The sequence below is a fragment of the Bombus bifarius genome, unplaced genomic scaffold (assembly GCF_011952205.1).
Source record: "Bombus bifarius isolate JDL3187 unplaced genomic scaffold, Bbif_JDL3187 scf7180000008381, whole genome shotgun sequence".
NCBI lineage: Eukaryota > Metazoa > Arthropoda > Insecta > Hymenoptera > Apidae > Bombus > Bombus bifarius.
The window spans coordinates 309743-331996 of NW_022884630.1; the positions used below are offsets into that span (position 1 = coordinate 309743).

General features: G+C 31.1%; 1 protein-coding gene across 1 annotated transcript in view; it reads right to left on the reverse strand.

The window, feature by feature from the left end:
* Positions 1-7542: 7542 nt before the first annotated feature.
* Positions 7543-22254, reverse strand: part of LOC117212824 (serine-rich adhesin for platelets) — a 47376-nt gene continuing 32664 nt past the window's right edge. Inside the window, exons 8-10 of the mRNA XM_033457884.1 lie at positions 12628-13270; positions 10830-11307; positions 7543-8839 (exon numbers count right to left, since the gene is read on the reverse strand). Coding sequence (XP_033313775.1) covers positions 7961-8839; positions 10830-11307; positions 12628-13270 — 2000 coding nt within the window. The 3' untranslated portion in view covers positions 7543-7960. The remainder of the gene's footprint in view (positions 8840-10829; positions 11308-12627; positions 13271-22254) is intronic.

The following is a 22254-nucleotide window of genomic DNA, read 5'->3' on the forward strand; positions in this document are numbered from 1 at the left end:
ACCCGGCGCCCTCTTCCCGGAGGGCACGGGGCGCCTATGAAGGTTTCCTCCACGAAAAAAGTGATTGTTAATTGCAGTACTAGTATTTTGTGTATCTTGAACTGAATGACATTTGGTTTTACTATTTCTAATATTATCTGGAGTAAATGTGTTACAAAAATGGTAGGAGAATTCCTCAGCTTGCTCTTCCTTGCTTCTGGCGCATGTGTTATCTGCTTTTCTGATTGCTGGGATTAGTTTTATTGGCTTCTTTATTTTGTTCGTGGCTTTTTATAGAGAATAGTTGGCATTCTCGTGCGCAAAGAGTACCTCTATGAATATTGAGAATTCGTTATGATTATGATCTTTTATTTTACTTTTTATTTCTTTTGCAAGTTTGTTTAGGTGTTTTTTGTTTTCACGTGTTCTATGTTTTTGCCATTTTGCTTTCACTTTACTTTTTTCTCTGATTTCGTCAAGGATACCTGTTGGAATTATTTTTGTTTGCCTGTTGTTTGGTTTGTGGCGACACTCGACAACAAATACCGCCACTCGATACTAACTACTACCGGACGACGATAGCGCAGTGGTTAGCGCCTTAGGTTACGAACGTTCGGGACTCGGGTTCGAATCCCGGTGCCGGTGTCCTATTTTTCTTTCACGCATCTAAATTAGAAGAAAAATAGCAGTACTCCAGCAGCTACAATTATCACGGACACACATACATTTCAGGTTCATGAATAGTAGTTGCCCATACTGCTTCTTGTATAATTTCTGTCAATGTTACTACCTGTTCGATGTGTTCGGGTGTTTTTAGTGGAATATTGCAGTTAATTTTGTTCTCGATTAGTTCTTTGCATGTTTGCCTTTATTGCAAAGTGGCTCTGATTTGCTATAAAGTATTGGTTTGCTTGTGCATTCTATTATTATCGGTGCATGATCGGAGCTAAACTCAAGACTGGGTGTTATTTTTAATTTGTTTGTGTTTAGTCCTTTTATATCTGTTTGTTCGACCAGTCGCGGGGATACGCGATCTCGAAGAAGCGTGCCAAAGGGAGTCGTAAATTCCCATTACGATACGAATAATCGACGCCACGAATCGATCGATCCCTTATTTCGATTAAGATAATAAGGGTGGCTGAATGAGTATGACGCTGATGTTAACAGATTATAATATATATTTTCATCAATCCAACAACTTCAATATTTGATACAATGATGCATATGTTGACTGCCAAACTACGACTGAGTACGGCCTGAGACTCCTTTCGTATTGGCGACTGTGATCTTCTGTCGATGTATCTTCTGTCGATTGACTGTCTTCGACTTGGCGACTGTGATGACTGATTGTTACTTCTGAGCTTGACTGTTACTGTTACTCGAACTGTTTGTGCAACAAGTCTAGAGATGTGGTGACTGTTCTGTAGTGTAGCTCAAGTCCAGAGAACAAGTCCAGAGAACAAGTCTAGAGATCAAGTCTAGAGAACAAGTCCAGAGGACAAGTCTAGAAATCAAGTCCAGAGCACAAGTGAAGTTCGTTCTCATGTTATCACGGAGGAAAGCTCGGTGTGGGTGTATCTTTTGAACTAAGCATGCGGATTCGTTATTCACATTTTTCGTTATAAAAATGAGAGTAACGATCCGCGATGCCCGTTGGTTATAGCCAACGTTAATAAACGAAGATAGGAGGAGGAAGCCTCCTACCAACGTAGCTCGTGGGTGACCTTATTCATCGGAAAAACCAACTTTTCCCGTTAGGTAAATACTCGCTTTTCCCGTTTGATAACTACCCGCTTTCTCCGTGATTTTTAAGAGCGAATAATAAACCTAAGGATTGTTCTAAGAACCAGCCATAAACCGAAAATACTTGCAGAATTAAAGATTCCGTTAAAAAGATTTTGTTTATGGTGGTTTCTTAGATTTATTAAGGGTCTGTATAACAGTGCGTGGGCCTTTGACGGTCAGACAATGAAGGACGTTGCACGGACCGTCTCACGCGACGTAACAACACCCAATACGTCCTTACCATCTCATTACTACTATGATATTGGTTGGTTGGTTGGTATGTTTGGCATGTTTACCAAAAATACATTTCGCAAGATTTTCACAAGTTCAACAGTGGCACTGAAGAAATAGGAAACATAACGGACAAAATACATGATAATTTAAATTGTTTTAATAAGTAACTATTGATACAAATATTTTTTGACGTGATGGACTATTTTACTCTAAATCGATCATTTTTGTACTTGTATTTTATTCAAATTCAAAGAGAGGAGGAAAAAGTTAATTCATAATTTTGCTGATATCTCAATTACTTAAAAAGTACAAACCTTCCAAATGGCTAGATTTTCCCAGTTTTTACAAAACCTGCTTTCATATAAAATCTTTATTTCTGCAGGTATTATACATATGAGTTTTGCTTCTTTACGAGTAAAAGTTTTTAATTACTTTTATATTTCATTCATAAAGTGATTTTTGGAAATAGTTGAAGATGATGATTTTTTTTATTATTATAAACAACTTATAATGTTGCAAGAAGACAATTTAAGGTAAAGAGAAAAGTGTTTTATCTCTTCTTTTTTCTATTACTTAAAGTAGAAAACTATTTTAAAACCTTAAAATAGTACTCATTGTTATTAATATAATACGACGAATATGTTTTTTTATAGTATATTTTCTTATATATACATGTAGGAAATGGTATAGTGTTAGTAGGCTTCGTAACGGTATGATTATTACAATATCGTTTGATGTTCCGTCAATCACTGACAACACACACCCGATGTCTCCCAGGCAATCCCTTTACGATACTGCACTATACTACATTCCTACATACATAGCTACATATAGTATTATATTTTCTTTCCTTTAATGATTTTATCAAAGATTGGATTTTGATGGAATACTAAACTGTAATAAATAAGAAAAAGAGAGAAGAGAAAGTCAGAAGTAATAATTCATTCACTGTGTATTATAATATTATTTGTGAAAAAGGAAAGAGTGGAAGAGGTAAAAAAAATAATATTAATTATAGAAAAAAGAGTTTTTTGGTGAAAAAAATTGTTTATGACATACTCCAATACAGGATGTTTCTGTTTTTTATTCTGAGCAAAGTACAAAAGTTCAGCTTAAAATCTAACATCATTGTTCATTTCATGAATGCTCGATGGAGCATCTTGACATAGCTCACAATAATTTAATTAAGGCAACTCTGTCGTAAATCTATGCATTAGTCCTCTTTAAATATATTACTATTCATCATCCGATAAATCATAAAGCTTAATTCCTGTTATATGCCGACTGGCTATAATACGTTTTCTATATGCCCGTTATTTCCACGATTACGAATAATAAGAAAAAATGCGAAGAACATTCGGAATTTTGAATGACAAACTACTCCGACTAGATAAGCAAGCGATTTTTTCAAGCAGAATGCGTTTATTTGTATTACAAATATTATGTACTATTTACAGACTCCTTCTACGTACATCTAGGGTCTTGCTAATATTTTTTCTATAAAGAATAAATTAATATATTAGGAATAAATTGCATTAAATGACCAAATAGTGATTATGAACTTCCTGTAATATGTTTGTTCCTAGAAAAAGAACAGAAAAGGAAACAAAAATCTTGTGGGCTTTTTATGGTTTTTCATTTAAGAGAAAACAGGAAAATGATGAATGCGCGATGATAATTAGACTGTATATACATAGAGAAAATAAAACATGCTTTTATTCAAATTGGGATATTTTATCTGTATTTGAAAAAATATGAATCTGCATAAATATATACAGCCTATTTCTAAATGGCAAATAGTTGTAAATATAAGAATATTGCGAATTAAGATTGCTTCTCTTAAATATTTGTTCATGTACAAACGTTTATGATAGTCTTTATTTCATATATTAGTTATGAGCTTCCCTTCAGCCAATGTTCTTCAATACAGTCAACACAAAGCATAAGATACATGTATGTGCTTATATTACACTTTAAATTATCGAAAAGATTATTTGCGTTGTGATTTATTGCTTTCAGCGAATTAGCATTTAATATATTAATAGAATAATTTATAGGAATCCAAGTTTTATGAAAGTTTCCGATATCAATTACATGATATTAACAGCTTAAGTCAATATCAACGATACGAATCAATAGTATTAGGTTAAGTAAAAAGTTCTGAGCGTTTTTCGCTAGATGTCTTTAGTGAGCCATATCTCACGATGTGCACATCGCATCGAGTCATAGTATACACCGATTTCAAGGTGATATTACGCATCAAAAAGGTTCTTTGTCAGTTTTGTGTTCGGTGAAGCCAGTTGTGTGTTACAGCGTTCGAAAATGGAGATAAAAAAAGAGAAAATTCGATACATTCTTCAGTACCACTACGACCAAGGTGAAAAGGCGGAGCAGGCGGCCAAAAAAATTTGTGCTGTTTATGGACCCAGTACAGTATCGAATGCAACAGCAAAGCGGTGGTTCCAACGATTCCGTTCTGGTAATATGGACGTCGAAGATGAGGCACGCTCTGGTAGGCCAATCGTCGAAAATGTGGATAAAATCATGGAAATCGTCGAGTCGGACCGGCATGTGAGCACTTATTCCATTGCCCAGGAACTGAAGATTAGCCAGAAAACCGTTTGGAACCATTTGCATAAGGCTGGTCTCAAGAAGAAGCTCGACGTATGGGTGCCACATGAATTGACGCAAAAGAACCTTTTGGACCGAATTGATGCCTGCGATTCTTTGTTGAGACGTAACGAAATCGACCCATTTTTGAAGCGGATGGTGACTGGCGATGAAAAATGGGTCACATACGAGAACAACAGCCGAAAAAGATCGTGGTCCAATCGCGGTGGGCCGGCCCAAACGATCGCCAAGCGTGGATTAACGGCCAAGAAGGTTTTATTGTGTGTTTGGTGGGATTGGAAGGGAATCATCCATTATGAGCTGCTCCCATCGGGGCAAACACTTAATTCGGACCTCTATTGTCAACAACTGACCAGACTGAAGCAGGCGATCGACCAGAAGCGGCCAGAATTGGCCAATAGGAAAGGTGTTGTGTTCCATCAAGACAACGCCAGGCCGCACACATCTTTAACGACGCGTCAGAAGCTCCGAGAGCTTGGCTGGGAGGTTCTATCGCATCCGCCGTACAGTCCAGACCTGGCACCAAGCGATTATCACCTTTTTAAGTTTTTGCAAAATTTTCTTGATGGTACAAAACTGGCCTCAAGAGAGGCTTGTGAAAATGAGCTGGTCAAGTTTTTTACCAATAGGGACGAGGACTTCTTCAACCGCGGAATTATGAAATTGCCTTCAAAATGGACAAAAGTAATCGAACAAAACGGCGCATATTTAATCTAAATCGAATAATCTTGACTATGTTAATTTCATCGTCGAAATAAAGCGAAAAAGCGCTCAGAACTTTTTACTTCACCTAATATTTCTATCAATTCTTATGCGATTCTGTTCAACTTTCAATGTTTCGACGTGCTATTTTCGCATCAATGAAGCTATCCAATACTGTATAATACTAATTTAAATTTGAAATCACACTAATAGATTTTAATAAATTATTGTCCTTTTTCTAACTTTTCTAACAAAGGAATTCTTAGTCAAGTGCAGTACGGACGGTCACTTATTACATTAAGTCAACGTAAAAGTTCGTTTGCTCATTTATTCGGTCGTGTGGAAAGTATTATAGTATATTTACACCAGGCGAACGAATGCTCGATCATTTTCCACTCTAGAAAAATAAAAACATAAAAGTAGAAATATATAATCTGTTCGTGCTTTCATGATGTATACGTGCAATCTTCATAAATGTTCGCACGCGTACGTCAAGAAAGCATGAACAGATACACGTTTCCACTTTTATTTCTTAATTTTATTAGAGTGGGAGAAGGGCGGGCATCTGTTCGATCGATGTAAACTCTAAACGCACTATTAGGTGTATGTTTTTTTTTCAAATAACAAAAAATTAAGAATAGCAATAATTATCAGTGCCATATGATCTATGTGACAAAATGATAGCAAAGTAAAGTATATTTCTTAAGACAAATTGAAGTATGAGTACTTTCTTCCTTACTCGAAACTTCATTTACAGAAACAAATGAACTTTTGCATTAACCTATATTAATTGGTTTCTATGTTTTTAGTCATAGCTCTGAATCGTATCTGCAGGGAAATTTTCATTTAATGTAAGTTATAATAAATCAGATACATATATGAAACATACCCTTGCAGAAGTATAAGAAACAAGTATAACGATGCTATTAGCTTTAGAAAATAATGGTACTTTTACTTCTATAGATTACAGAAGTACTTCGAATTAAGACATCTCTGTGTGTTCTTTTTTGTATATTTATATAAAATAGGTAAATAATTATTAAATTATCACTTAATTTAGTTTTGTATGATTCAAATTTCTATATGAATACAATGGCAGCGAAGAGCTCTACTCAAAATTACGTATTCTTCGTGTTTCACTTTAACAAAAATTACACAGAAATTACTGAAATTATTCTTTTACTCTTACAAAATTTATAAAAACCATTATCATCGTTAGAGATATTTCAAACGATACTTTGACTACAAAAACCAGTCGTCCCTTGGCGAAAATAAAATTTCGAACTCTAGCTGCACCAAATATTAACTGTATCATCATTATCGAAAATGATCACTAGACTATTAAAATCATCAAGAATAATCATTATATCGATATGCTCAAAATGGGAAAGAATCGGAACAAAAGAAATAAATATTAATCGAAATGAGAAATACTTGAATGATCAAGATTTTATCAACTTTTTAAAAATAAAGACACATTTCGATTATAAAAGCACATAATTTTTTTCTACAGCTAATCTCAATTTCAATCCTACTTTCGTTTCAATAATATAATATATAACAATGTTTTAAGAAATACTTTAGCATAACATTGACAGAAGAAATCATAATGTTAACAATGTTGACAATGACACCTTAAACAATCACACTTGTATATTGATAAAATATTCTTTAACAATAGAAAAACGTGATTAAGTCGACAATAACTCCAAAAATTTAATGAAGTTTCGCATCTAGCAACAGAAGTACAATCGACGAACAATACGATATCACCCAATTATTGATTGTAGGTACATTCCAAAGATGCTATTAACGTTTTGCACTTACAAATGTTTTAATATCATGAGTTGAAATGTATTCAGTTCACAAAATTATTAATCACAAATTTTATATTTAAAAATACGTTCTTCCTTCTGAAAAATATGTTCTTCCTTCTGAAAAATATGTTCTTCCTTATGTAAATTTTACAAGCACTTTAACAAGAAATCAAGTCTGCAAATAACGATAAGACAATCAATAATTATCTTGATTTTTTAAATAAAAGTTTCAAAGAAAATTTCATTGTATTTATCTATTTTGGAGTAATTTTCATTCCATAATTATTTCGCGTAATCATTTAGGCAATTTGAGAAAATATTACTTTTAAGACACTATAAAATATAAATGTACACTTCCTTCCGTGAGTCATAAGACACTTACAAACTTTTAACATAAGTTTTAATAAAATACGTATTTAATAAAATCTTCAGAAAAGAATATAATTTAGTCTTCATTATAGTACACGTGGTTAATAAATATCAAATTCGTTTCGTAATTACAACATTCATTTATATCTATCCTAAGTATTGTATATTAAGCTTTTCGTGAACTACGGGCAATAGTATACACACATTAATATATTGAAGAATAAATGATACTAATTAATATTTCTTAATTGACGCAAACGTAAATAAAGCAATTATACATTTTTTCTCATAAATTCTGAAATTTTTAATCATCGACTTGACAAAAAGAGATGTTAAAATACTTTCCAAACGCAAAGGGTTAACAGAAAGGAACGGTTTATATATATAGTCTAGTCCAAAATATTTCAAACTTCTAACACAAACACGTAATACGCATGTTGCGATCACAGAGCAGTTTCCAGGGTCGGAACACTAGGACTACGAGCGACGTTTTGCATTGTAGGATTCTGAGGGGACTCTGATCTCGCGCGGAACATATTCTTCGTATAAGCGTGTTGTTCCTGATTGGTCGATGTAGCAGATAAGAACTGGGCCCTAGCTAGTTGATTGCTGATTCTTCTTGACTCAAAAGCGTTTATCGCTTGCTGACACGAAGGGGTAAGTTGTGAACAATTTACAGGATACGAGATAGTCGTGAAATTGGCAGTCTTGCTTTGCGCATGTGTGTCTGAAGTAATTGAAACGGACGGTAGAGTACTCGGAAATGAAGGAACTGAAGCACTGGTCTCACGATTATTATTGTTATTCACAGTGGAATTCTTTGTGAATGCTTGTTGCGCGTTTGTTGTTTGTACATTTTTACTGGAAGATTCTGTTTCTATTATATCAGGAGCTTTCGTATCTGAAGATTCTATATTAGAGAATTTTAATCTGTCGTTACACACGATGGAATCTTCATTGCTTTCATCGCTACAGAGGTCCAATTGTCGCCTAACGTTCAGTCTTAATACGGGAGAAGTATTCTCTGGAGATGGTTTCATGGCCTTTTCCTCAGCAGCTGTGTCTTCGATTATCGTAGACGACAGTACGTCCGTTCGTGGCGTTTGGAACCTCCAGACTGAGCGGGGACTAAGGACTTTGGCCAACGAAGTCGTTTGTTGGACGTTTGATGATTGCTGCTGTTGGTTCTGCTGTCGTGATAGTTTCAACTGCTCTGCCGCCGAGACCCTTACAGGCCCGGTCTTCACGCTCTGCTGAAGGAGCAGCCTTTTGAAGTCCAGTCGCGATGTGGCGGGCGAGGATGGTTGAACGTTTTGTGTTGCCTGAAATGGGATGAATGAGATGAACTGATCTTTATTGATATCACTGGCTTCCTTAGTTAAAGCATTCTATCTACTATTTCATAACATTTCAGAAAACTTGTATTGTTATTTATGCCTTCTTTGTTTCGCATCATTTCATTAAAAATATTTAATTATTAGTTCATAATAATCCATACGATTTCTACGAATTTCTACGAATTACAACTCGACATCACTTCCAAGGTAAAACATGGAGAGAATTCCAAATATTTCAACATATCTTAGAAAAAATATTAGATAGGACATTTTAACTAAAGCAACAAATTAGTTGCATAATAAGAAAGCTAAAAATAACAATACAGATATTGGAACACGTATAGTAAATTAAAAAATTTCTACTATTCGAATTTTGGTAAAAATCATACAAAGTACGAACATATGGTAATTATGACGATTATAATTAAATAGATAAAGTCAGTCAAAAAATTTTCATACATTCTATAACAAGGTTGTTGTTAAAATAAAATTCTACTGAATTTTACCCCCAACGTAATGTATTTTATGACAAAAAGACTATGATCAGGAGCGACGTTAAAAATAAAACAATCTTGTGACAGAATTATTTAAAATAATGAAACTATTTAAACGATTTTCTCCTTTGCAGTTGTTTTGATATTTTACCAGGATGACATGTTTTATTACAACTTATTCATATGTTAGTAAATGAATATATTGCACACAAAGATACGATGTGATGATGTAATAATTATTAGGAATAAGAACGATCTCACTGATTTCAATGAAATATGTTGTCAAGATCAACATTCTGAATAACTTTTTCTGATGCATGAAACCGCCGCTCCACCTTGGTCTCCGAGATATTCACAGAAAACTTTAATTAAGTTTAAATTACGATCACACTTCATTCTCATAATAGACGGTCGCGTTTTTATGCAGCCCGACCTAAACTAAATAAGAAGAAAAATAAATGGATTATAGGTTGAACCAGAGTAGCATATATCTAAAAGCTACAGCTAAGCAGTGCGCAGGTTATATGTATAGTCACAAATATAAATGTAAATGTAATAAAAGTTGTTCAAAATGTTGACCGTGACAACATATTTAAAAGTCAGTGAAACCAACGAGGTTGCTCCTATTCTCAGTAATACCGTGACTTTTTTATAGGGTGTATTGATTTAATAAAAGTGACACGTAACTTTCTAATATGTAGTTTAATTATATTGACTTAGTTTTTTGAGAGCTTAAATCGTGCGTTGTGCGTAACTTTATCTTTAGAATAAACAATTCATCTTATAAAACGTTGGGGTAAAACAATACTATTGTAACATAATGAAAAAACATCAAATATGAGAAAATAAATTTGGTAACGATACTTTTCACGTATTGTCTATATTATGCATCCTTGTTATATCGCACAGATATTTTGGATTCAAAAGTAAGATTATTGTATTTCCAAGAAATTGTTTTATAACTTGTAACCGCAATTTCAATGATCCTCAAAGTGCATCAGACTAGTTTAATATTTTAAAAAATGATTAGCAAAACTTTTTTTCATCTATGTCTGAGAAGAAATGTCGCAATATGACTCAATAAATGAGTCAATTTTAGTAAACAGGCCTTATTAACGACGAGTAATAAGATCATAGTCATCACTAAATATATATATATATATATATATATATATATATATATATATATATATATATATATATGGAATATATGATTATATATCATTATCATATATATATATCATTATATATCATATATATATATATCATTATCCAATACAAAGAATTTAGTTTTCATCGTCTTGGAATACATGAACTTCTGAAAAAAAGTAATTTGTTTCCTGAAAATTGAATATTAATCGTGTACTTATATAATGAAATTATAATGGTAAGAAATGGAGTTGATCGATTTAACTTCCAGGTAATTTAATATATATATTGTATATCAACCATATCAAACAATTTTTCATATTTCTACATACCGACGTTTTTTGTGATTCGGAACTCCAGCTATTACCACTTCCAGATATCATCTTTACCAACGAATTGGTCGATCCGTAGGGAGAGGAATTTTCGTTATCTTCCTTAATATTCAACCTTTTCTTCGATTTATGTATTGCAGCGAACAGTTCTTCGTTGGACATGGTACTCTTCGTCGGCGAAAGGATCAAGTTCGTTGGTGTACTTCGACCAGACGAACTTTGAACAGGAGTGCTTCTTCCGGAGTTGGGCATCGACAACGAGTTATTGGCGGTTTGAGCCAAACGTTCGGCAACAGTTGGCATACTACGTCCAGTCGGCGTGGACGACTTGAAACTATTGCCGTAGCCGTGCCCGATCGGAGAAATTGGATTGTACTTTAACGCATCAGCACTAGGAGACTTCGTAACGGGATCACGAACAGGCGAGGACGCAAAGAATCGATATCCAAGCGCTGTTAGCCCTAATGGTGTTGCGAATCTGGGTGAAGAAAAAGAAGATTCAAGTTTAGAATGAATTCCTTTTAGTGCTTCTTTTTGATATCTTTGAATTATTTTGTTATGAACATCGATAAGTTACACTTACTACGAACTTATTTACATTTACTACATACGTTTGGAAATTTAGGGAAATATTACTGCGTTATTTCAATCCTTTGGTGGATGATATTGTAAAAGAGCTGAGATGCGAAAGACCAGGAAAAGTTTGCATATACGTATATATCACTACATATATGTACATATGTATAGTTCGTATATATATAATATATAAAATGCAGATAGAATAAAATATGTATATATGTACATATAAAATATATATATAATTAATTAAATAAATGTTTAAAAGACATCATTAAAAAGCGATTCATAAATTTAACATGTCATGAAAGTAAAATTTACTCCTGTTTCTTACAATATTGCTATATCTCACATTGTTTATATCATATTACATATTTCCCTTACAATTTAAAACAAATTTTAAACAATACGTTTCTTATTCTTATTTACTTTCACGATATAAGTTAAAAATTATCTGCTAATTTGTTTTTTAGAAAATAATACAGTGAAATATTATATTAGTATTGGTCATTTCATTCAGATAGTTCATATCCTTTTTACTTCCGTATAAATTACTTCTTTAATGAACTATATAACGTATATAACGTTATAATATGTCACACGTAATATAATGTCACATTCATTGTGTATAATGAATGAAAATATACATTTTCAAATATTCACTCTTAAAAAGATTCTATAAAAATATAGAAACTTAAAAATATTATGAAATATAAAAAATATTTTATTCTTAGATTATAACAAAATAAACATAAAAGTTTCTATATAAAATATAGAAAATAAAGATATTCATGAAAATTGTGTTTCCTGCATTGATCATAACATTCACTTTGAAATCTATTTATGCAGTAAATTTATTGTTTATTTATTGTACTTTCCGTACTAGTTGCCACATTTATAGTAGAATCTCGAAATTATCCGAAGTAAGCATGACACACACCGTTTAAATAATCGACCGTTTCCGATAATTATAACCGAGTAATTTTGTTTTCGTATGAGAGAAAACTGTTTATTCTAAACTATTTGGTAAGTATCGGTATTCGGCAAAAATAAAAACTTGTGAATAAAGATGTAAGAATTCGTTTCAATTCTTATTCTTGTTCAATTGTCGAATGTCAAATATAACGTGTCAAACTGAGCTAATCTCCAGTGAATTCTTCATTCCGCTAATTAAGACTCTGCTGTATTGTCACATCTATTTACCCAATTAACCGTTACCCACCTATTTCTGAAATCCACAATCTGTTGTTGCTCCTGACTTTGCATTAATCTATTCTCCATTTCGATGATCTCTGGTGTTCTTTTACTCAATTCCATCTGAGAGCCATGGCGATTAGGATCCTGTTCTACCTTCTGGCCATGCCTGGCAATCACATGCATCGTACTCAACGAACTCCGTCCAAGACCCCTCGTGATATCCGGCGTGACACTTCGAGGTGGTTCGACGTCCCTCTGTAATCTTCTCGATGGTAGCGTGTAAAATTGTCGACTAACGTCTTTTCTAGACGCATAGTATTGCTGATTTCTGGCATTTCGCATATACACGATCTGACGTTGGTCACAGTCGTGTTGCAAGTCGTTGTAATGTGATGTTTTACTCTGTTCGAAAAATTTATCGTTACTGTTGCACAGATTTCGTCGAATATCATGAGCGTAAATATTCGGAGGATGAGCTGACTGTTGGCCATAGCTGACAGTCGTCTGTTGCTTATCACACGTTTGTATCTTCTGGCATGTGGGAGGGGCCTTCAAGATCTCTTGGATTTTCTGCTTCTGAGGTTCATCAAGTTTAGGAGGTGAAATATAAGGTGGAGGTTGGACTATCCCATGAGAAGGCACCGAGTCTATTGCCAATAGTGTATTGTCTGGAACAAAATAATTAATCATTTCCCTTATTCGTGACCAATGCAATTTGAGATTTAGCTTAATTTTGTATTATCTAACGATTAATTATAAGAATTTTGCAGATATTAACGCCTTGCTGTAGTTGAGATTAATAATTATTCAAAATATTTGAATTCGAGTAATCTAATTTCAAGCTTGTATTTTTTTTTTTATCATTAAGCATTTGAAACTTCATGCGAATTTTATTTTAGTTATACATATAAGTATCTACAATAATTGTGTATAGACAAAAAGCATTGTGTATAGATGTAAGCTTTTTCGATATTATTTTACATTTTTATGCCGCAATTCTTCAAAAACTTTTCGCATGATAAGTTATTTGACTTAAAGTCAAGTTAAAATGGAGGAGATGAATGAAAAAACACGAAATAGGAATAACATTACAGTAGAACTTCGCCTGTATAAATCTGTCGCGAAAGAAATAATCCATATAACATACACTGCGTCTCATAGATATAAAATCGTCAAAAAATTTTTAATTCTTGTGTGTCGTGATTAATGTGATAAGGAACGAAGTTTGCAATGTTTGAAGTTGTATTGAGAAACAATTTTTTTTTCTTTCTTCTCCACATTTTCTTTAAGGGATAAGTTCTATCGACTGAGACAAACAAAAGCGATTGAAATCTAATTTATATTCGTTTCATAATAGAACAAACATAACAGAATATTTTATTAATTATCTTCTAATTTTCAATAATTTTTACTATTTGACTTTCTTATATAGTTAGTTTTAATTTATAGTTATATAGTTTTAATTAGATTTTATCATGTTGTACAGAATTAAAAATTATATTTATGAGATGCAATGTATATAAATCAAGTTTCTTCACTTAGGGGCATATGAATATAAATATCCTTACTGTACGTGTACATGTAATTAAAAATGAATACCTAAAATTACGCTGAAGGATATGTAGGAAAACGATGAAATAGGAATAACATCATAGTAAAACTGCATTTGCATGAATTTATCGAGAGACAAGGAGTTTATATGAATGAAATTACTATAATAGGTTACTGATTCTCCTTACTATCTATGATTTTTCGTATAGTAAAAATTTATATCCAGATATCAATCGGTAAAGGTATAATTAATAAAGCATTAATTACAATTTCGTTTAATTCATATAGACGAAGTTCTGTATGTATAAATGTATGATAAATATAATTTATACGATAAACTGCACATTATCTAAGAATTGTTTTCTTCAAGTCAAGAAATGGTTGTAAGAATTAAAATTTCATTGCAAACTGCAGAGTATGTGTAAAGTCAAGCAAAATAACACGTTTTCATAATTTAAATGACTTAGTGATTGAAATACAAATGACTTGAAGACAAAATTGTTTAATAGAGAACAGCAGGGAAACTTGAAAGAATAGGCCAAATCAACTAAATAACAAATTTTATATTCAAGTTGTTTTTTAGGTAATTTGGCTAATTTGAATAAAACTTAAGAAGATCTTTCTTAAGCTTTAAATAGAATTAGATCGTATACGCTACTTGTTAGACATTCGCTTAATTGATACTAATTATTACACAAATTGCACGTATTATTTGTTTCTAAATTTTTGCAAAATCTTGCCGTTAATAAATATTACCGTCAGTCTCGATTCACTGCAAAAAAACTATTATTTTCGTAATTCATCTTCTCGATTTTCATACTAATATTATATATTCACGTCAATACAAACGATATTTAAATTTTTTAGATAATCCATGATAAGTGACTCTAAATTAAAAGATAAATTAATTCATTAATAGCATTATCGTTAGTAAGATCAAAGCAAAGCAAGCACGATACAAAGATACATTTACATATGCAAGCATTCGGCAAAATCACGAGAAAACTGTAGCTCATTGATCAATTACTCAAGTCCGATATAGAATGCAGCTTCCGTAATTTCCATGTCATCATATTTAATTTTAAAAAATGATAGAACAAGACTAGAATAACCTGTTTCAGCGGTTTTCAACTAGTGGTACGCGTCCTATGGTTATAAAAATGTTATCATCCAAAAATAGTTCTGAGAGTACTTCAAATTATTATAAGGTGTATATTTATATCACAATTATTGTAATAATTTAAAATTAAAAATAATTAAAAACCATATATATATATATCAGTCCGAATTATTATGATTGCGTGGGTAAATATATATATATATATATATAATATATATATATATAATATATATATATATATTATATATATATATATAATATATATATATATATATATATATATATATATAATATATATATATAATATATATATATATATTATATATATTTATATATATATATTTGCCCACGCAATCATAATAATTCGGACTGATTGCAATGCAAATGAAATTTCGAAATGTTTCGTATACTACACATAACACATTCATAAAAGGTCTTTGTACGTGTTCGAATAATTTACTATATTTTTTTTGGTGGTCCTGAAATATTTTAACTTTGGTTTCGTTAGTATCCACGAAAAAGTTAAAAATTACTATTCTCTTTGATTGAATGTACTTTCGAAGGATGATAATGAACATTACATATCGGACCCGAGTTTTTCTTGATGGAGTTAAAAACAAAATGTACTCACCATAACATGAACTATAGTACTACGATATGTACGTGAGCTATTAGCAAGGTTGCCACACGCATGTGAGGTGCATTTATTTTCTCTAAAACTAATATGCATATGTACATAAACTAAGTGCACGAGTGCGAACATAGACGCGAGAGTGAATAAAAAAAGAGAGAAGGTAAACGATAGGTATCGGGACAGGTTGGAGTTGAATAATGACTACAGTCTGTCTAAAATCAATTAATTTTCAAGGCCACTGAGATATAATCCTGAACGTATACGTAAATTATATATGAATCTCGACAAACTGCTAACATATAACTTCAAAACTAATATAAAAAAAAAGTAGTAAGTTTGGTTGCAAACATTTTATTAGAAAGTTATACACAAATATCGTACTATTAGAATTGAACGATTAGAATAACTATTTTGTATCTTTTCTTTTGTTTGTCGAAATTATGAAACCGGCTATCGATTTATTTTATTATATATATGATTTATATCATATTTTGTACGATATTACCTCAAACATATAAAGAATAAAAAATTATGTAACATAAAATTGAATTTTATATTATTAACAAAATTGATTTTTACATTATTCATTAGTAGAAATTTGTCTCTTATGTACATTATGTAAACGAAAAATGCAAATTTCCAAATATAATTTTTTCAAAATTTTCAATAATGCACTACATAAAGTAGAATATTATTAATTAAAATACTATTGCTGTCCATATAATTGTCGTCACGAGTTTTCAGGCACTGCTGATAATTTGACAAAAAAACGTTGTGAATAAAAGTTAATCAGCGCTCAATTAGCTGCATATTGCGATGTAAGAAATTAACAAAAAAATTGTTTTTTTTCAACAAGAAGTCATGGCCACCTTGATTTTCTTAGACAACATTACGTACTTTTGATTCCATACTCCCGTAGCTGATGTTAAGACGAGTTCAACGACCTACTATACTTTGTCTTTGCAATAACCATGAATCGTGAAATGTTATCGTTAAAAATTATTTTATTTCAATCAAATTACACATTTCAAAAATGGTGAGTTTCAAACAGAGAAATGTTAATCATACGTATATCACAAAAGGGGCATAAACATCAGCGTAGTCGCAAAACATGCCAAGAAATTCGTTGTGACGGCATTGCAGCAGTAATCAGTACAAAGAAAAAAAAAACAAAAGTACTGTATAGTTCAGAATTGTGGTTAGAAAATTGTAAACCATAATTGGAATATTCATCATAATTGACCGCACTCTTACACTATACAATGTATGTTTAAATTTACGCGCTGTTTATACTCCTTTTGTAATATGCGTATGACTAACATTTTTCTTTTCGAAGCTCACCAGTTTGAAATGTACAATTTGGTCGACGTAAAATAATTTTTAACAATAAGATTTCCCTTGAGTATGCCAATATTTCAAGGTTTAGATATGTTGTTTCTAGGTCGTGATATAGTAGGCTGTTCACCTTGTTGAATTTAACATTAGCTACAACAATATCGATTCAAAAATACGTAACATCGTTCCAAAATATTGAAGGTAATCTTGAGTTTTCGTCAAAAAAACAATTTTTGTTGAAAATTTCTTATATCGCAATTTGTAGCTGATTGAAAGTTGATTAACTTTTATCCAAAATATTTTTTTGACAAATTTAGTATCCGAAAAGTCGTGGCGACAGTTACATCGTATCGGCTGTATTTAAAATTATAATATAAATATAAATTATAATATAAATTATAATATTCGTAAATAATTAAATATTTAAGCTATATTTAAGTATTAAAGTACTAAACATATTAAAAAAGTATTATTGAATGTATAGTTCAGAAATTTTCTACTCCTCCGAATAAAATACAAAAGTGAAGGTATTGTAGCAAAAAAATAGAATTGCCAGTTTCTTCGTAGTCGAGAATATAGCCTTAAGTAACTGATCGATTTTAGGTGAACTACAATATTTACAGTGAAGGATGGACAATATATGATACGATACAGGTGAAACGTGAACGTGAGCCGAAAGAACAAATAACAAAATGCAACTATGATTTCTATAAAAAATGAGTTCTATTCACACCATACATTTCTCATAAAGGTTTAACGACATAGTTCTTCGGTATGTACATTCGAATGGCAAGATGCGCTGTATTAATCATCGATCGAATACAAAAAAAAGTAGGGGGAGAAATATACACATTTATAAACATACAAGTGCACACAAGTAAGGAATTAGCCTTATACACTATATAGTAACACATAAGTACGTATATACGTACATGTACGGTACAAAATACTGCATGCTCCTCTACCCAGGTTGTAAGTAGATCTCTAAATATTAGTCGCAAGCTGATTAATTCTTGCTGTAGCGAGAGAAATATGAAAATATGCGGTATTTGGTGGTGTGTTATTTGATTGCATTGATTGAAATGATGACCCCGAATATGAATTACAAATTAATTATCGATACTCAGGTAATAATTATAAAGTTAAGAGTGTTTTTAAAACAATTTATTCAATTTTAAAATTATATTGCACTATCCATATTAGTGAAAAATTTTATTTTTTTCAATTTGTATTATTTAATGTCGCATCAAGCGCTTGGATGGGTTATTCAATTATAACTTCTCTAAGTTCTTCATTAAAGAATATATTCCAATAAAATATCAATATGATTTTGCCATAGCATAACCTACACAATTATAAGTATTTTAGTGTTTCTCATAATAAAGTCTTAAAAATCGAATTTTCTGGATTTCTTCGTATTTCGATATACAAAATGTTTTACGTTTTTGTTACGAAACTGCAAACATATAATTATCAAGTGAAAATAAAAGAAACATTAGATTTGGCTGCAAACATGTTATTACAGAATTATCAGTAAATATTTAATATTATGTGAAACATGTAACTACAAATTTTTCATTATAGGATACGAAAAATCAATCGTGTTTGTTGTAATAAGTTACCTTCATATTATGTTCTTAGTTTTAAAATAATTCAATAACTATAGTTGCAGCTATTTTTCATATTCTACAACAAAATATAAAAATATATCTTTTGTAAAAGTTAAACTTTGACTAGCAAGCAAATTGATAGGAAAAACCTTATACAAAATTCGACTTAATTATTTTGTAATTATTTTATTTTCAAAATAAAAGTTTGGAATTTGTTTTATATATTTATAATTTTTATAAGCTTTTCATAATACAATTAGTTGAATTTATAAGTAAACATTTTCCTATTTATACACTATATATGTATGTTTTATATTGTGTTCAATATCTACTTATAATTTTGAAAAATGAATGAAACGTAGATTTTATAATAAAGCATTTACTAAATTTCTCATAACATTCTTTATATATTTTCACTTATAGATTATCCTACGCAATTTTCCAGATAAAACCGGATAAAAACAAAGTATTCGTTAAAATTTCTAATAAATATATAAGCATAGCAAAAGCTTGTCATTTACAAAGATCATATTTGCAAAGCAATATTATAAGAAAAATATTTCTAATTGCTTTAAAAATTTTATTTAATATTTAACTTCAAAAATCATAATTCGAAAATAAAGTATTTGCAACTGAACCTGTATTTACATGATATTTTTCCATCATTTTAGCTACCAAAATATACCCCTAAAAGTATCACGAAACATTTTAAAAACACTGTATATAAAATTTTCAATATATTATATTCTTGTTTTACTGATAAGCGGTGCATCCTAGTGTCCGATGGCGGATGAAAGATTGATTATGGATGAAATCCCTTATCTGAAGTTAGTCACTAGAATGTTAGTGCTACGCGCTACTTACAACAAGGGGTAAGAAGGAGCACGCATCAGTTAACATGCGACACGGCAAAGTCGAGGCACACACGTTTTCACCACATGCCGAAACCTGAACTCGTTTGCTATTTGCTACACAATATTTTTTCTTGTTCGTGTTCTAACTTTGCATACATCGCTGCTTATTATGACGCGCGTAATTCACAGTAAACGCTGATGACACCCAGTAAGTATTAACAGAAGTATATATAATACGATTTGGTATATTTACATTACAACGATGATATTTTTCTAACATGAATAATTGCAAAAATTCAACATAAGAAAGCAATCAAATTAAATGAAAGTTTAAGAAAAATACATAATACGATACAATTTTGTATTTCACACATAAAATTTGCATTTCCAATAATTGATCGATTGATTTTGCATGTGTTCCTTGCATTTCTTTGTTTTCATTGTGTTTCGTTACCTCGACCAACGACGAAGAAACAGAAAACGATAACAAGAGCAGTTATTTACCCGTATATCGTGTACAGGACTTTATTATAATTCTCTCTTTCGATGCATATACGCGGCATACACTAATACTTACAGAACAAGCAATTCTTCCGTATGAAAGTGATCGAATCCACTGTTTACGTGCAAGTTTCTGTAATCCAATATGTTCTGACTCGTAAAAGGAAAGGTGAAAAGAACGACGAGCACATACGAGAACGTATATATACATATATGTACATTATTGTACATATATGAAAAAGTTGTATAGTAACTTAATCTAGTCTGCCATCAGGATGGGCAATGGCTATAATCTCCAGCTGGTGAACACTGTCTGCGAAGTATCGATATATTCCGCTTAATCTCTTATAATGTTTCTTTTGCTCTCCTATTAAGTTTCGACACTTTTTCAGGTCCTTTTTCGTTTCGACAGATTTTTTTCAACGGTCATTGCTTTCGAACAGGTAGCACCTTTTACTATATAAAAATTAAAGGAATTAATAATGGATATTGATCGGGCGGCCTGAAGGCGTTGCACTTTTTAAAATTAAAAGCGATCTTTTCTTTTAATTTATCTATATTTCTAAATTTAATAAATTATTTATTTACACGGACGGATTTCATTACACTTTTATTTGCACAGTTATTAAACTTATTGCAGATTTTTATGAAATTGATACTAATGGTTGACAGATTATTTTAATATTTTAGAAATAAAGAAAAACGGCATTGATCAATAACCTTTAAGCTGCTAAACAGATTTAATAATGCGATATTTTGTCTTAGTATCTACCATCGATGTCTAGCAATGGTTGTAATACGCGTAATAACACATATAACACGAAAATGTCATGCATGTGTGTCAAGATTAACTTATTAACCTTTTCAGATCCAATTTGTTTACCGTTTGAGAAAATTTAATTTTTAGGTAATAAGTAATAGAAACATATTTTTCTGAATGATTTTATAAAGAATATATAATATATTAAGCTTTACCAAAAACAATCACATTTGCTGTTTAAATAATTAGTAACTTATTAGTCCAATCGAGAGTAAAAAAGTTAAGTTTCATACATATATGTATAATGTTCTTCGTGTATTCAACGTGGCTGTTAAAAAGTCTCGTATACATTAATTTTAACCCACTTTTTAAAATTTATTTTTTTATGTAAAATCTTTATAATAAGCTTTTTGTATGTATAATATTATTGTCCATTTACATTTTGCATATCATGAGATTATTTTCATTAACACAATTGATAGTCGAAAATTGCTTCATATCTCCAAAAGACAATAATTTACAATAAATTTTACTGTTAGACGTTCAAACTCAAACAGTAAATACACGTCATATGTTAAAAACATAAGAATTATAGATAAATGCTGCACACGACAATTAATTATTCCTTGCGTTCATCATATTCTACAGCGTAAAATTTGACGAGACAGATATGTTTTTCTTTGAAACGATTTAATAACGAAGTAAGTTTCTATAGCATCAGACAGTGGATTTCATTTTTATCGAGCAACATGTCATGTTGCTCCACTTTTTCAGTAACTACTATGATATATGCGGCAGCCAAGACGATTATCAAGAATGTAAAATGATAGCGCCATGAAACATTTCTTTTCTTCGGTTAAACGGAGTATTCAGGATATCGCTACGAATTTTTCTTTTTAATATCATCGTGTTTTATGTTATACGCCAAAGAAAAAACGAAGAATGGCGTGTATGTATGAAGAACCTACAGTATTGTGCAAAAGCCTTGATTACAATTACACTACGTTACTGGTCATATAATCCCAACTGAATTTTCTAAGATATAATACTATAACATGAAAACGAATTGTTCCAAAATTTGTGAATGATGTCCTTAATAGAAGTTTGGTTTTAGAAATTTCATAGTGTTATTCACTTGTATGGTTAGTGTTATTCAATGGTATTATGAATGATGATACAGCCTTGATACAAATATTGTATAATATGTATGAAATTATTTAGAACACGCAAGAAGAGAAAATCAAGTAAAAATTAAAAATCATTCTTTTGAAATACTGAAAAGTGAAA